Source organism: Misgurnus anguillicaudatus, chromosome 16 (genome assembly GCF_027580225.2).
Source record: "Misgurnus anguillicaudatus chromosome 16, ASM2758022v2, whole genome shotgun sequence".
Taxonomy (NCBI): Eukaryota; Metazoa; Chordata; class Actinopteri; order Cypriniformes; family Cobitidae; genus Misgurnus; species Misgurnus anguillicaudatus.
Window position 1 is genome coordinate 25,558,965 of NC_073352.2, and position 15,445 is coordinate 25,574,409.

General features: G+C 35.0%; 1 protein-coding gene across 4 annotated transcripts; it reads left to right on the forward strand.

Moving 5' to 3' along the window:
• The first annotated feature begins 571 nt into the window (after positions 1–571).
• sfxn5b (sideroflexin 5b) lies at positions 572–15,433 on the forward strand. Of its 4 annotated transcripts, none has more exons than XM_055178066.2 (14): positions 572–742; positions 4,076–4,144; positions 4,594–4,671; positions 5,773–5,829; positions 5,909–5,963; positions 7,084–7,109; positions 9,526–9,579; positions 9,939–9,995; positions 10,244–10,309; positions 10,732–10,822; positions 12,233–12,348; positions 12,860–12,945; positions 13,065–13,182; positions 13,376–15,433. In XM_055178066.2, the coding sequence occupies exons 1-14, from the start codon at positions 686–688 to the stop codon at positions 13,451–13,453; spliced, it is 1,008 nt and encodes a 335-aa protein (XP_055034041.1). In that variant the 5' UTR covers positions 572–685; the 3' UTR covers positions 13,454–15,433. The 4 variants fall into 4 exon arrangements, with proteins under 4 accessions (XP_055034041.1, XP_055034042.1, XP_055034044.1 ...); XM_055178067.2 differs by having other exon boundaries at positions 574–742; positions 5,803–5,829; XM_055178069.2 differs by having other exon boundaries at positions 651–742; positions 4,076–4,176.
• The last annotated feature ends 12 nt before the right edge of the window (positions 15,434–15,445 follow it).

Genomic DNA, 15,445 nt, shown 5'->3' on the forward strand with positions numbered 1-15,445 from the left:
CAGCATTTACTAATACAATTTAAAAAACAAAAGTTGTCACTTTTTAATGCACAATAACATAAACAATTGTCGTGGCATTAACATTAACAAAGATTTACAGTAGGCCATCTGAAAAACAATATTGCTCGTTTATTTTGTTATCTAATGAATTTAGTAATGATAACAGATTACAGAAATATTATTATAAAGTGTTACCAAAACATTTTTTTAACAAAAGTACTGTGCAGAAGAATTCATTAAAAAAATCCATGTTTAAACACTTAAGTTTAATTATCCATAAAAACCTGTTATGAAAATAGATCGCATTTGCTTTTTTATTTTGGACATTCCTGTAAATGCGCCAGAAATAGGACAGTTTTCTCTACTTTAAAAATTTCAGATTCTTTCTAAATGTATTTTTATTGCTCATGAGAGTTAAATAATACATTTCATTTTTACCGTCATAACAATATAGTATTTTCGAGGAAACTATTATAATCTCTAAGGGACGCGAATTTGCGCATTAACTTCCAAACTGTTTTGAATTTATGATGGACGTGAAATGCGCTCGTGGCCGATAGGAAACTACACTTCCCATGAACCCTTGCGCGCTATTGCTTCACTAGTTCGTACCCGAGTTGACTATTCTTCAAAATTCCGTCTGATGGAGCTTTAAATGATTTAACATTACTCCACCGCTGCTGAGATGGCAGAACCAGGGTCCGGTCCAGTGTTTCAGCTGGGAAAACCGCGCTATGACCAGGTAAAGAGTTTGGCGGGATATTAAAGTGCATCTTTGTCTGGACATCATTGATGGGCGTTGATAAACAACATATCTGTGCAGATATCTTTGCTCCAACGCCTGGTACCGAAAGTCGCTCGTTTTCTTGTTTCTTTGACATTTTGTTTTTTATTGTGTCTTTTGTTCATTGCAGTTATTTTGCCGATGCATACGTTTGAAATAAGCGAGGTTCATCAGTACTGTTATATTAGAACAACCTAAAACATTGCATGCATTCAGAAGCACTACTTCTTTTTATATGCAAATCGCAGAGGAAATAAGTAAAGAGGCACGTTGAATACAAATGAACCGAATTTTTTGCATATATGGTGGGAATGATTTTAATTATCAAAGTTAATAATTTTCAAACTGTGTGTTTTTCATGTTTTCGTACACAAATACAAATGTATTCATAAACATAATCAACCGTGTTGTTCAAAAAATATTCAAGTTTTGTGTCATTTTAAATCGGGTCCACTTCTGCGCAACAAATGCAAATAAATGTCTCATCAATTGCATAATGTGTGAGATCTCAAGCACTCGTTTGGGTCAAATGAATGAATGCCGTCTATTTAAGTCCCGTTGGCTCCATGGAAACGCCGCGGTCATCCTAATGAAATCAGCACATGCATGTCAGTCATCTATACTGAGCTCCTGGGTTTGCACTGTTATAGCCACACACATGATCAATAGCATGAAATACAATAGAGTTGGGTGTATAGATCACTACATTTACATTACGTACAATAGAGAATTGTAAACTACCTTCTTTTTGTTATATGCTCATTAAATCTGTGATATTTGGATGTATGTGTAGATACCTGGATCCCAATTTAATTAAATCTAAAACTGAACCAGATTATCACCCCATATGCGATCCACATAAATAATTTGCTTTGCACTCCACATGGGAAAATACATTAAGAAGCTTGCCACCGGGGCAGTAACATTAATAAAATTAACTGAATACTTGTAAAAAAATATATATATATATATATTCAATTTTGTATACTTTTTATAATTTAAGGATAAATTGTTGTGGTGATGCTTATTATTAAAGCCCCATAGGTTAGAAATCTATTTTGTTATGGGCAAAATCCAGCTCAGGTGCATCTGACCAACGCTTTATTGCTTCTGTTTTTAGCTGAAATCAATGCAGCTGAAGGATAACGCTGTATGTTTTCCTCCTGCTCCATCTCTGCTAACAGTGTTGCGTATTCTCCGGGGAGCAGAAACACATACATAATTAACAAGTCTTCTCCAGCAGACATGCGCTCGCATAGCTCTCTGCCACAGCTTTGAAGCGAGTGTCTGTATATAGCCCAGAAATAACATCAGTAGCCAAGAGGAGTGAGATCAGCGGATTTTTGCCTTCTTTCTTTGCCGTGTATTGTAAGATTAAAGACATCCCTACTACAAAGACACGCGAGATGAGACACACAAGAGACATACCGTCTTTCTTTGCTTTTTTGCTAGATAAATCATTCAAATGTAGATGATTGAAGCTGCTTTTCTCACTGTGTGCTTTTGGCCAAATAAACCCTTGGCATGCCCCCATCATCGGGCCTCTGAAACAGTTGGCCTTCCGAGAACCTCTTGCATCACTGCTTAAAGAAGTGTGATACAGAGAGAAAGTTGTTGACATGTTGTTGTATGTAGTCATAGCTCGTTGAAAAAGCTCTTTTGGTCTTATTCCTGCCCCTAAATACTTTACTCATGCTAAAATTAGAAGAGATCTTCGTCATATTTTGAGTTTTGCTTTTGATTGGTTGTCCTTTATACCTGGGTCATTCTACAGAAAAGGTGGAATTCAAGTGATGGAAATTTGCTTAAATGAACTTCTTTCAACATACCCAAAACTTCTTTAATAGCATTAATTAACTTGTCAGATCTATGAATCCGCAAAACGGGGAGCTTAATCTATTTTTAACATTTTAATAAAGAATCCATGAGTCATTTATTTGTCATTGGTGTTACCTGTGATTTAAACAATATTAATGTTGATACTAAATATTTTTTCTCATTACAGCTTGTGTATTTAGTTAAAGGTTGAGTAGAGGAATGATAACAGCAAAAAAAATATTTGATTATTAATATTTGTTTAATTAAATTCTTCATCTTTACCCAACATTGTATGAAATTATTTGATTCTCAGTTTGACTTTTTTCTTTAAAACCAGCAAAAACAAAAATATTCAATCAAAAAGGCTTTATGCAAAGACTGAAATATCAACAATGTCTTAAATCCCATATCAACAACAAAATATTACTAGAAAGTACAAGAAAATACATTCATTACACCAAAACTTGGTTTAACACCAATGACACAATGTAACACCAATGACAAAATTAGAATATAATAATAGATAATGAATATGATAAAACTTATAAACTTTCATAAAATTTTCCATCTTGTTTTGTTTTTATGCTTTTATGTTGGTCAGTTAAAGGAATAGTGCTTAGGAAGTACTCATTAGAGAAGTAACACTAATGACGGTAACACCAATGATAATAACACCAATGACAATTTACAGAAAAAAAATAATATTTTAACAAAATGGCTGTCATTAGCCATGTGCTATTTCATCAGAGATGTAACAATCACATACTTATTCAGTATAATGTATTTTTGTGTAAAGATCTTAACACTCCCAGCTATAAAAAAAAGAGTAACACTAATGACATCCAAAAAAATCTTATCTCAAAATTCTTAGATATATCATGATATTTTAGACAAATAAGGTAAGACATCTCAAAAACCTTTTGCCTTCCTCCACTGCACTTCTTTCACTGACCTCTTGACCCTTGAAAAACTTCAAAGAGCTGATGCATTGTTTCAAAATAAAAGTGCTTTGGGTAGGGTAACACCAATGACATACATTTGGGGGACAAATATTTATTAGAAATTATTCATATTAATAGTGTATTTTTACCATTTCAGTGATGTAGTAAATTCATACATGGTTAAAGGTAAATGTAAATTAGATTTGTTTTATAAAAAAACATGGTTTTAAATAATAAGTACACAGTTCAACTTCCATGTATGATCAAAGGGACAGGGCAATTTTCAGGACCAGACATTTAAAAAAAAGAAAAATAAATAAACTCTCTCATCATTTTAAGGACAGTCTATATTTATTAAATATATATCATTATGGGATTATTGGGTCAAATTAAATGATAAAGGGGTCTGCAAAAGCAAGGGACAAGCATTTCCACCTTTTTTTTGTAGAATGACCCACCTGTTTTTGTTTTTGTTTATCTTTAGCTTGACACTGCAAAATACTAAAATTAATGGGCTTCTTTTCTCTCTCAGACTGCATTTCTTGGCAGGTTGAGACACTTCATTGACATCATTGATCCTTCCACTCTTTTTGTGACGGAGGTAGAGACATATTATTTGGTTTCTTTGTTAAGGTAACAAAGCTGAATCAAATTGTTAGCGACATTGTTTTTTCCCTGTAATGCTTTTGAAGTCTATCATTCATCCATATACTGTAACTATGTAATAGGTCATCTAAAAATGAAAAAAATTTCAACATTTCCCTCACCCAAACCGTTTTTTCTTAGTTCTTCAGAAAGTTTTGTTTTTAAATGTCTGCAGTTTCCCCTTTAAAACTGAAATAATTTTGATCCCCTGACTCTTATTGTATGAAAAATAGAAAACTTTTGAAAGAAAAAAGTATGCCATAAGGGTGAGTAAATGATAAAAGATCATTTTTATAGGTGATCTATCTCTTTTAAGTCCCAGCTATAAAGTTTTAATACTTTCTTGATCAGCTGAAAAGCGATCAAGTCATTTTTTCTTCACTTTTTTTTCCAAAATCTTTATAGAGTCGCTTAAAAGAATGCATCAAACTCCTGGATGATTTCAAGCAAGGAAAACTTTCTCCAGGAGTAACAGATTATCAGGTGAAATCTCTACATATAAATCTCTACAGGGGGGCGGTTTTCCGGACAGGGCTTATCCTAGTCCCAGACTAAAATTCATGTTTGAGCTGCCTTAATTTAAAAACACCTTGTACTGACATATTTTAAAGGGACACTCCACTTTTTTTAAAATATGCTAATTTTCCAGCCCCCCAAGAGTTAAACATTTTAATCCAGTCATATTCAGCCGATCTCCGGGTCTGGCGGTACCACTTTTAGCATAGCTTAGCACAATCCATTGAATCTGATTAGACCATTAGCATTGCGCTAAAAAAAAATACACAGAGAAACTAAGTACTAAGACCGACAGAAAATGAAAAGTTGCGATATTCTATGCAGATATGGCTAGGAACTATACTCCATGTTACAGCAGCAAAGTCCTTGATTATTACGCCAGAATAAGAGTATAGTCCTAGCCATATCTGCCTAGAAAATCGCAACACACGCTTAGTACACGATGTAACTACAGAAGAGTCAAGTTTTAAATAGGAAAAATATCGAAACTCTTTGGTTATTTTTAGCACAATGCTAATTGTCTAAGCAGATTCAATGGATTATGCTAAGCTATGCTAAAAGTGGTAGTGCCAGACCCGGAGATCGGCTGAATGGATTCCAAAACAGTAAAAATCAAATGTTTAACTAAGACGGAGCTGGAAAATTAGTATATTTTCAAAAAGAGTGGAGTGTCCCTTTAGGTGCCATTGTTTTGTCTTAAGAATTATTTTTTGTAAACTACTAAGGGGCGGTTTCCCGGACCAGGATTAGCTTAAACCAGGACTAGGCCTTAGTTTAATTATGGAATATAACTAATTTTTACAAACATGCCTTACTAAAAACATTACCTGTGTGCATTTTGAGGTAAAACAAGGGGCACTGATGTATTTTAAGATATGTAAGTGCAAGTTGTTTTCAGTTTGGAGAGCTCTTCAAAGTGTTTAAGTCTAGGACTAGTCTAATCCCTGTCCGGGAAACTGCCCTTAAATGTCCTAAGGTCTAGTCTTGGATTAATCTAAACCCTGTCCGGGAAACCACCCCCAAAAGTTGTATCAGAATCAGTAGATGTGATGCAGTATTTTCTAAAAGCCTGTGTGTTGTGTTTTTATCTCTGGGAAGCTCTGGGAAGCTCAAAAGGTGAAGCAGGTGAGATTCTCATGGACACTATCCACTGTCACTTGTTACTGGTGGTTGAAAATAAAGTGACTGACTCATCTCCTTTCAGGCCATAATTCACCCTGACACCGGTGAAAAGATATTCATGCCTTTTCGCATGTCGGGTAAGAGTACACAGAGAGAGAGAGCAATTAGGAGAACCGAAATCCCATTTTCTAGACCTTATAATAAAACATTTTGGCCTGGTTTCACAGACAGTACTTAGATTAAAGGGATAGTTCACCCAAAAATTACTCTCGTGTTGTTTCAGCCCTGTATGAGTTTTTTTATTCTGTTAAACACAAAAGAATATATTTACATAAACGATGGTAAGCACACAGTTGATGGTACCCATTGACTCACCATTGGTTACCATCAACTGTGTGTGTTTACCATAATTTATCTATATCTTATCTTATACTCAAGATAATAAAGAAACCCATACAGGTTTAGAACCACATGAGGATGATAAATGACAAAATATTCATTTTTGGGTGAACTACCCTTTTAAGCCTGGAATAAGCTTCAGTTTAATTAGGACATTTAAGGTTTTATAAATGTGCCTTGGAAAAAAAAATTACTGGTGTGCACCTTCTTCAGACAAACGGTGGCACTATATTTTAAGATATGTCAGTGCAAGCTGTTTTTAGTTAAGAGACATCAAACATTTTAGTCTGGGACTAGCCTTGTCTGTGAAACCAGGCCTTTATGTATCATGTTGTAAATTAATATATTTGAAGAGTTTTGTTCCAAAACGAGATAACTCTTGAAAATTGTCACATTTATATTATGTTATCATGTTTTTGTTGTGTTTCTTACAGCTACTTAGCTGTATTTTTTAATGATGAAGGCTTAAATCAAAACAAACCAACTGCAGTTTGATTGACATTAATTGGAATTCACAATCAAAAACGAGCTGGGTTTGGAACCAAACTCTTCATTTATGTGGCTTTTTTATAGAAGTATTTGTTGAAATTTGATAAGATGACATGCTCCTGGTTAAACCTGTTAGACAAATGGGGGAAAATAATCTGAGAAAAACACAGGAGCAGATGGTGTGTGTCTGCTTGAAAGCAGGCATGATTTATGTACGAACTCAAGCATTGCCTTACAGTTAATAAGTGGAGTATACTGACCTTAAATAAAATTCAAAATATTTAAATAAAATACAAATGAGTTATTTGTATGTTTGGATATGTGGTTGATATCTTGTTCTTTCTGGATGTGTTTTTGTTTTTTTTACAGGCTATGTCCCATTTGGAACACCAATTGTAAGTTTTTAGTTTGCTTGAATAAAGATCGAGGTACAAATTAAAGGGACACTTCACTCTTTTTGAAAATATGCTAATTTTCCAGCTCCCCTAGAGTTAAACATTTGATTCTTACCATTTTGGAATCCATTCAGCCGATATTGGGGTCTGGCAGTACCACTTTTAGCATAGCTTAGCATAATAAATTGAATCTGATTAGACCATTAGCATCGCGCTCAAAATAACCAAATAGTGACTCTTCTGTAGTTACATTGGCCCTCATTTATCATTCTTGCGTAGAAACGAGCGTATATGTTGGCGTAAGATTATGCTTACCCTCCTCTCACCGCCTGATTTATGAAACTAGTGATGGTCGTTTTCGAAGCACTGCTTCATGAGGCTTCGAAACATTTACGAATCTTTAGTTTCGAATCAGTGGTTCGGAGCGTGTTTCAAACTGGCCAAAGTCACGTGATTTTAGCAAACGAGGCTTCATTACGTCATAACTGTTTCGAAACGTTTCGAAAATCCGATGGTTAAAAAAAAAAAAATCCGATGGTTCACCACTAGGGGGAGTTGATCACATGACCAGTGTCTAATATGTTTCGGTGAACTCGGGTCAGTTTTATTATAAAAGTTCATAAAACATTTATCCTTCTGACTAATAACGCTGCCATTTTGTCTATTTATTGTTTATAGACAGATTTAATGACAAAAATGTGCATAATTAAAAGGGTAGTTAGTTTTAATGATTTGTTTGCCCTAAATAAAACTAAAAACACATAATACACTTTTAACTATGTCTTAATTAAGTTAAATAATATTTTTAACATATTTTAATAAAAATCTTGCTATTATTTTGTAAAAAAAAAAAAGTGTAAAATGTTTGGCCATATCTGCTTTACACTATTTTGACCAGCAGGGGTAGCCAGCGTGTGTGGTGTTTCGAACTGCTTCGAAAACTGAACCAATTTTCGAAGCAATTGGTTCTATTGATTCGAAGCTTTGAAAAGCTTCGTTTCTCCCATCACTATATGAAACTGTGCGTACCGTTGATATTCAGGTGTACGCAATACCTGCCCTTCATAAATGCCGCGGCTGAAAACGATCGTCATTAAAATAACAAGCCCATATAAATTCAAGTCTCCACCTCCCCCACGCCCTCATTTTACGCCATTGACACACGAAAGACGGCAAAGAAGAGAAACCGAGGAAGTGAAAAGAAACAAAATTGTTTTATTTGGGAGTTTAAAGAGTGGGATTAAAGGCACATTAATAATTGGATGACAATTTGTAATATTCTTATTATTATTTTTATTATTAATATTGATATTTAGAAGAATAATTATTTATTATTATTATTATTTACTGTTGCCTACATCTAAATTCTATGTCTGCTTAATGGTTCAGTTAATTTTTTTTAAATAATATTTTAAAATGATGTAACTTTTGTAGTGTGTTGTTCTGTATTTACATACAGTTGTTTGTTAGCTGTATCTTAGATCCAGTTTGATACGGAGCTCCGGATATAATTAAAATTAACAATTTGTTTCCACGACATCAACATGTTTTACTAAGCTAATTCATAATTTGAAGTAATAATAATTGTAATAGTAATTACGAAATATTATAATAATTAATTCCAAGGAACAAACTGTTGAATATTGGGAACAAATTCTAAATTTATGGCCATACTTTAGACTAAATAAAAAAAAGAAGTGTCCATAATGTTTTAATTTTCCGTCTGTCTTAGTACACAATGTAACTACAGAATAGTCAAGTTTTAAATATGAAAAATATCGAAACTCTTTGGTTATTTTTGAACGCTAAATGGTCTAATCAGATTCAATGAATTATCCTAAGCTATGCTAAAAGCGGTACTGCCAGACCCAGAGATCAGCTGAATGGATTCCAAAACGGTAAAAATCAAATGTTTAACTGGAAAATGAGCATACTTTCAAAAAAAAGTGGAGTGTCCCTTAAAGGCGGAGTCCACAATGTTTGAAAAACGCTTTGGAAAAGGAGACGGGCCGACTACCAAAACACACTTATAGCCAATCAGCAGTAAGGAGCGTGTCTACTAACCGACATCCTTGCCGGGTTGCGTATGTGTGGGGCGGGTCTATCAACAGAAGGTCCAGATTCTATTGGGGTAGGGGCGTGTTTGTTTAGGTGATTTCAAATATCAACATTGGCTTTCAAACATCGTGGACTCCGCCTTTAAAGAAAGTAAAACTGGTAGAGAAGCCTTGTCAATTATTATATACGCACCATCGATGTTGATTTATCAAACCTTAAAATGAGAGATGTTCTGAAGTATTCAATAAACATCTGTTTCTTACATTTGTGTAAATGATAAGCCAACGTATTGCTGTAAACATGGTTCACTGATTAAATTGTTATCAGAAGTTATGATTCTTTATTGCTTTCCTTGCAGGTTGTCGGTCTTCTCCTTCCAAACCAGACTTTGGCCTCTACTGTGTTCTGGCAGGTATAGTTTGCTTATTTAAACTACTCAATGACAGTAAGCATAAAGGAGACAATAATATTATCGCAAGATGATTTTGCAATATATTTATCCAGATCCTTTTATCCAAATTGACTTTTTAACATTTTGTCAACAATAAGCATTGTCTACATATCTAACCAGTTTCCAGAGAGCATTACCAGTATCTCAGTAGCCCCTGTTTTACAAACATCCTCTTAAGTAGTCCAGATTAATTAGGTTTTCTTTATATATTCTACTTTCACCAGAAGATGGCTTCACAGAAATTAAAAGTCAATATTTGAAAGAGGAATTATCATCAACCGGTAGTTGTGTCAAGCTAATCCAGAATTTCTCTCCTACAGTGGCTCAACCAGAGTCACAATGCTTGCGTGAACTACGCCAACCGTAACGCCACAAAGGTACGATTTCAAATCTTCTTTAAATTCAGGTCAGGCTTATAAAAAGTAGTTGCATATGGTCGTTCACCGAAGCGTTTCCTTTTCTCAATTCCATTTGAACGATCATATTCTCCCGACGGCCAGATGTCTGTTCTGCATCTGAGGCTCGTGACCTCTGTGGGCTTCTGGGTTTTTGCATTGCACTGCAGAGTCTGTTGTACATCATCTGCACCGGATGTTTGACGTTTTTCCCTCACTTTTATCTTTAGCCTACACCAACCTTAAAATTTATTCAGGGATACCTGGGAGCTGTCACCAGCGCTGTTTCTATAGCAGTAAGTGGATGATTTTTGAGCTTCAGTGTTTTGAAGGATACTGAGATTGTGTGCAGTGCTTGTCATAGAGTTATGTTACTGGTGTACTCCCATAACATCTTGAAGACTGTTTCACCCTCTGTGGAGTTTGATTTTATTACTATTTTAACATTTAATCATTAAAAAGATGCTTTTATTTAAAGCGAAATAAAAATGAACATCACAAGCAAAAAAAGCTAGTAAGAGGAGTAGATAAAACTATGCTTGAATTAGAAACAGATGACATTTATATTATATTATTGATATTTAAAAAAAAATTGTTTTTAATTAATAATTAATTTATATATATAAATATAAATATATAATAAACATACTCTTTTTTCCTTTTACTTGTTGTTTTATAATTTCTATTATTTATGTAACATCCCTTTGTCTGTTTATAGGTTGGTTTAAATGTACTTATCCAAAAATCTAGCAAATTTAACCCTGCCACCAGACTGTTCATACAGAGGTTTATTCCATTCCCTGCTGTAGGTATGTTAATACAGATATCCATTCACTTTAGTTGTCCAATACTGATAATATGAAACTCCCTCTGCTGTTAGTTTGTAGTCATGACACACAAATAATCAGTAGGTGCAAATTAGTACATTTCAATACTTTAATTAGTACACTACGACTTAAAGGGATAGTTCACCCAAAATGAAAATAATGTCATTAATGACTAACCCTCATGTCGTTCCAAACCTGTAAGACCTCGGAACACAGTTTAGGATGTTTTAGATTTAGTCCGAGAGCTTGTTGACCCTTCATTGAAAATCTATTTACGGTATACTGTCCATGTCCAGAAAGGTAATAAAAACATCATCAAGTAGTCCATGTGACATCAGTGGGTCAGTTGAAGCATCGAAAATACATTTTGGTCCAAAAATAACAAAAATTTCGACTTTATTCAGCATTGTCTTCTCTTTAGCGTCTGTTGTGGGGCGCATGCGCGAGACTGAAGTCACGTGACTGCAGTGACGCGGATGACGTGTTATCCTCAGACATGTGTGCGAAGTTTTTTTTCAAACTTACAGCGTGATCTCCCTCAGACTGTAAAAAAAAGCCCTGGCGCACAAAAAAACAGCTGGGGCGCACCAGATAACACGTCAGCCGCGTCACTGCAGTCACGTGACTCCAGCCCCGCGCATGCGCCCCACAACAGACGCAGAAGAGAAGACAATGCCGAACAAAGTCGCAATTTTTGTTATTTTTGGACCAAAATGTTTTTTTGATGCTTCAGCACATTCTAACTGACCCACTGATGTCACATGGATGATGTTTTTATTACCTTTCTGGACACAGTATACCGTACGTAGATTTTCAATAAAGGGTCAACAAGCTCTCGGACTAAATATAAAACATCCTCAACTGTGTTCCGAACATGAACGGAGGTCATTAATGACATAATTTTCATTTTTGGGTGAACTATCCCTTTAATACTAAAATAACAGGAAGATTTATATCAGGTTGTTTTTACTTATCCATGCAATGCAAACATCTATATTAAAGCAACACCAAAGAGTTTTTTTACCTTAAAATAACGTTTCCAAAAAAGTTTCAGTGGTTCATCCACTCAAAACAGGGTGAAGGCACTTTCACATTCGCTTTGCAGCCCTCTATCGGCCAAAATCGCACTAAAGAAGTTTCCAACCGTCGGGTAGTGGTCCTGTAGTTCAAGTGAAAACTACAAAAACTTGCTTTACGGCAGACCTACAATTCAATCAGAGCCAGCTATGCTGCAGTATTTACGACAGTGGTGATGAACAATTACGCTTCTAACCTGTAGGGGGAGCAAAGAGAAAATAAGTCTTTAGTGTTGCTTTAACATTAGAAATTTGAAAAATAAAACCTGATACCATGTTTTTTTTTTGCATCAATATTTCTGCATTTTTTTCTCAGCGAGTGCAAACATCTGTAACGTGGCTCTGATGAGACACAATGAGTTGTCTGAGGGAATAGATGTGTTGGACAACAACGGGAATGTTGTGGGATCCTCACGAATAGCTGCCAAACATGTGCGTATGTCATCCACTGTGATTGCTGATCACTTTTGACTTGAATATTGAGTCTACGTATGTTTTACAATGCCTAGGTGACAAAAGCTGACTTAAATACACTAAGTACAAAAAGTTATTATGTACTTTTTACGCACTAATTTTGGACTTTAATATACAAAAAGTCTTTATTACTTCTTAACATAAACTTAAGAACATGTAAGTTCACTGAAACACCATTTATTTCAATACATTAAACATCAATGGACTTTAGTATACTTTTTCAAGTGCACTGAATTACTACTAAAGTAGAACTATAATTTTAATTAGGATATTTGTAATGTACAAATTCCACACTTCAAGTTCAAAAATAACAATTTACTACAAATGTATTTGCTGTTATATTAGTCTATTCTACTGGGTATACAAAGTTTTCAAAGCATAAAATATTTGAATACGTTTTACAAAAGGTGATACACATATTTTTGTGTCTCAATTGTATTTTTCCCAATTGTTTTGCACTTGTCATCAGGCACTGATAGAGACAGCAGTTACGCGAGTGGTTCTGCCGCTGCCCATATTTGTCCTTCCACCAATCATTATGGCCTTCTTCGAAAAGTATGAAGTTACATGTGCTTTAGCTAAAGCATAAAGCGTAACTAAATAAAGTTCTGGGTTGAATGATCTAGTTATATTATCCAAAATACAAGTACAAGTGTTTTACTCTCTCCCACCAGGCTCCCTCTGATGCAAGCTCATCGTCGCATGATGCTTCCTGTGCACAGTTTAGTGTGTCTGGCTGTCTTTGGTCTGTCCTTGCCACTGGCCATCAGCCTTTTTCCACAAATGTCACAGGTAGCTACAGTAACAATACCCACCTCACTTATCATGTAGGAGAAAAGGGTTTTATCCTCTCTCCAACAAACACTAGCTGCAGCTTTAATTTGTCTGTAGGCCAGTATCATTAATCTTTGCCTGTATGTGTGTGCGCGCTACGAGTAATTTTATACCTGGAACTTGCTTGCTAATCATTCTCTGCTCCTCACAGATCGAGACATCTCACCTTGAGCCAGAAATTGCCATGGCAACAGATTGCAAGGTGCTGACTTACAACAAGGGACTGTGATAAAAAAAGAGGGATAGTAGGTGGAAGTGTGAAAAAAGAGAGAGAAAAGCAGTGTTTCTGTGTTGTATGAGATTGCCAAGGACATAACCTAGCAAAACAGGTGCATTTTAAGCAATAGTGACCAGCTAACCCTTTCCTTAATTTTAAAGCCATTTATCAGATTTTATAGAAATATTAATGAATTAATAATTCAACATTTTACAGGTTCCAGCTAGAAAAAAAGCTTTACATTAAAGGACTTTTTATTATTATGAATGTAAGATATTACTCAAACATAATAGGAGAGCTAATGCTGTATTTAATTTAAAGTCTGTGTAAAGTGATATTTTATATGTGTATATATGAGTTTGTCACACCACAGAAAATGTTATTAAGCATCCAGCCAAATTTGAATGATAAAAAATTATTTAAAAGTAAATAACAAAGTTATCAGAATCTGGGAAAAATAAGCAGCATTCTCTGATCTCAGACGCTGCTGTCGCTGTTGAAACCACGCCCACTCGCAGGAAGTCTGTCGTCTCGTCTTTCAACTTTCAAATAGATTGTGGCTATAAAAACTGATACAGCTACGGACAAAACTTTGTGAAATGTCGCCGATGAGCGCTGTTTTCATCCTAATCATACCCCTAAACCCAACATTTCACAAGATTTGGCCGTAGCTGTATACCCTCTAGTCAGAACCTAATGGATGCTCGCGATTGTGTTAGGGGCGGGGCCAGACCACTGATCTATATAAGTGACTGGATTGCGCATAGAACGCTTGACGTAACTGCGTGAGGTGAAGCCAGCACAGAGTTCGAGCCGCCATCTTGGTATACCCAACCGGCAGAGAGCGTCATTGACTTCCATTCAAAATCATGATCAAAATTTACCCCCTTTACAGCGTATCAGTTACACAAGGTTAATTTTTAGGATATGTGTACGTTAATTATTTGTTAATTCTGGTGTTATTTGCAATGTTTATGTTTTAATCGGGCAGGATAATGGATTTATAAAAAACCGTTAAGGTGAGTGTGTCTGTTGCATTTGTTAATGACACGGGTATAAATAAAGTTTTGTTTGACATTCTGTGACGGTCAGCGTTATTTCTCTAAATAAGTTCACGTAACTTGTAAGTTTAGATAACATAATTACCAAAACTAGCAAATTATTGCATGCACATACGGTACAAAGCATGATTATGTATTTAGATTTCAGAATGAGCACGTTTATTGTCCTTAATACTAAATATGCTGCGGTCTGTCTGCTGATCTGATACTGTAATAAAGAAATAACTGATTAAAAACGCAAAATGTACAACTTTCAGTAAATAACTATTTACATGCTTTGGACGTTTTTGTTGTAATAATGTACAGGGTAACTTCAGATATAAAAACGAAGACGAGTAAAGTGATGTTTTATCATTAAAATCTGATAACGTCCATTGGTTTAATAGAACGTTTGGGTATACCAACATGGCGGCGCGGTGGCTTCACAAGTGTGACGTCATGCGCAATCCAGTCATTTATATAGATCAGTGGGCCAGACGCGGTTGCTCCAATGCGTCATCGAGCCATCGTTTTAGCCTGCACTGTCCAAATAATCCTGAACACAGAAATGAGGAAAATCCGTTTAACGTGTAACTCCACAATTCACTACTACGTTAGTCTTTGTAATGTGTTTCAGCAGTACATTTCTAAAATGTATAACGTGTTTAGAAACAATTATCTGAAATTACTTTACACAGACATAAAATGTATATGCACTTCATCATAATCATAATTAAGGTGTTTATTTGCATGTCATGCTTAAAATCTTCAAAACCCTTTAACTTTAAAGTGTACAGAGATTTGATCTTTTAAAACAGGATCTTACAACAGAAATGTTAATATTTTAATACAAGTTTGGAGATACGACTATTTTAGTCTATTGTCTGAATACTGAACTTTGTAATTTGTTAACATGTAATTTTGATAAATATACTATCTTATTGTCTGATGATACCACATCTGT

What these genes read in the sequence shown, in the direction of transcription:
- sfxn5b (XM_055178066.2), top strand. Translation starts at nt 686, where the DNA reads ATGGCAGAACCAGGGTCCGGTCCAGTGTTTCAGCTGGGAAAACCGCGC. An exon ending in AAGCTCAAAAGGTGAAGCAG is followed by an intron (nt 5,830 to 5,908) that starts GTGAGATTCTCA and finishes ATCTCCTTTCAG; the next exon opens with GCCATAATTCACCCTGACAC. An exon ending in CCAACCGTAACGCCACAAAG is followed by an intron (nt 9,996 to 10,243) that starts GTACGATTTCAA and finishes TTTTATCTTTAG; the next exon opens with CCTACACCAACCTTAAAATT.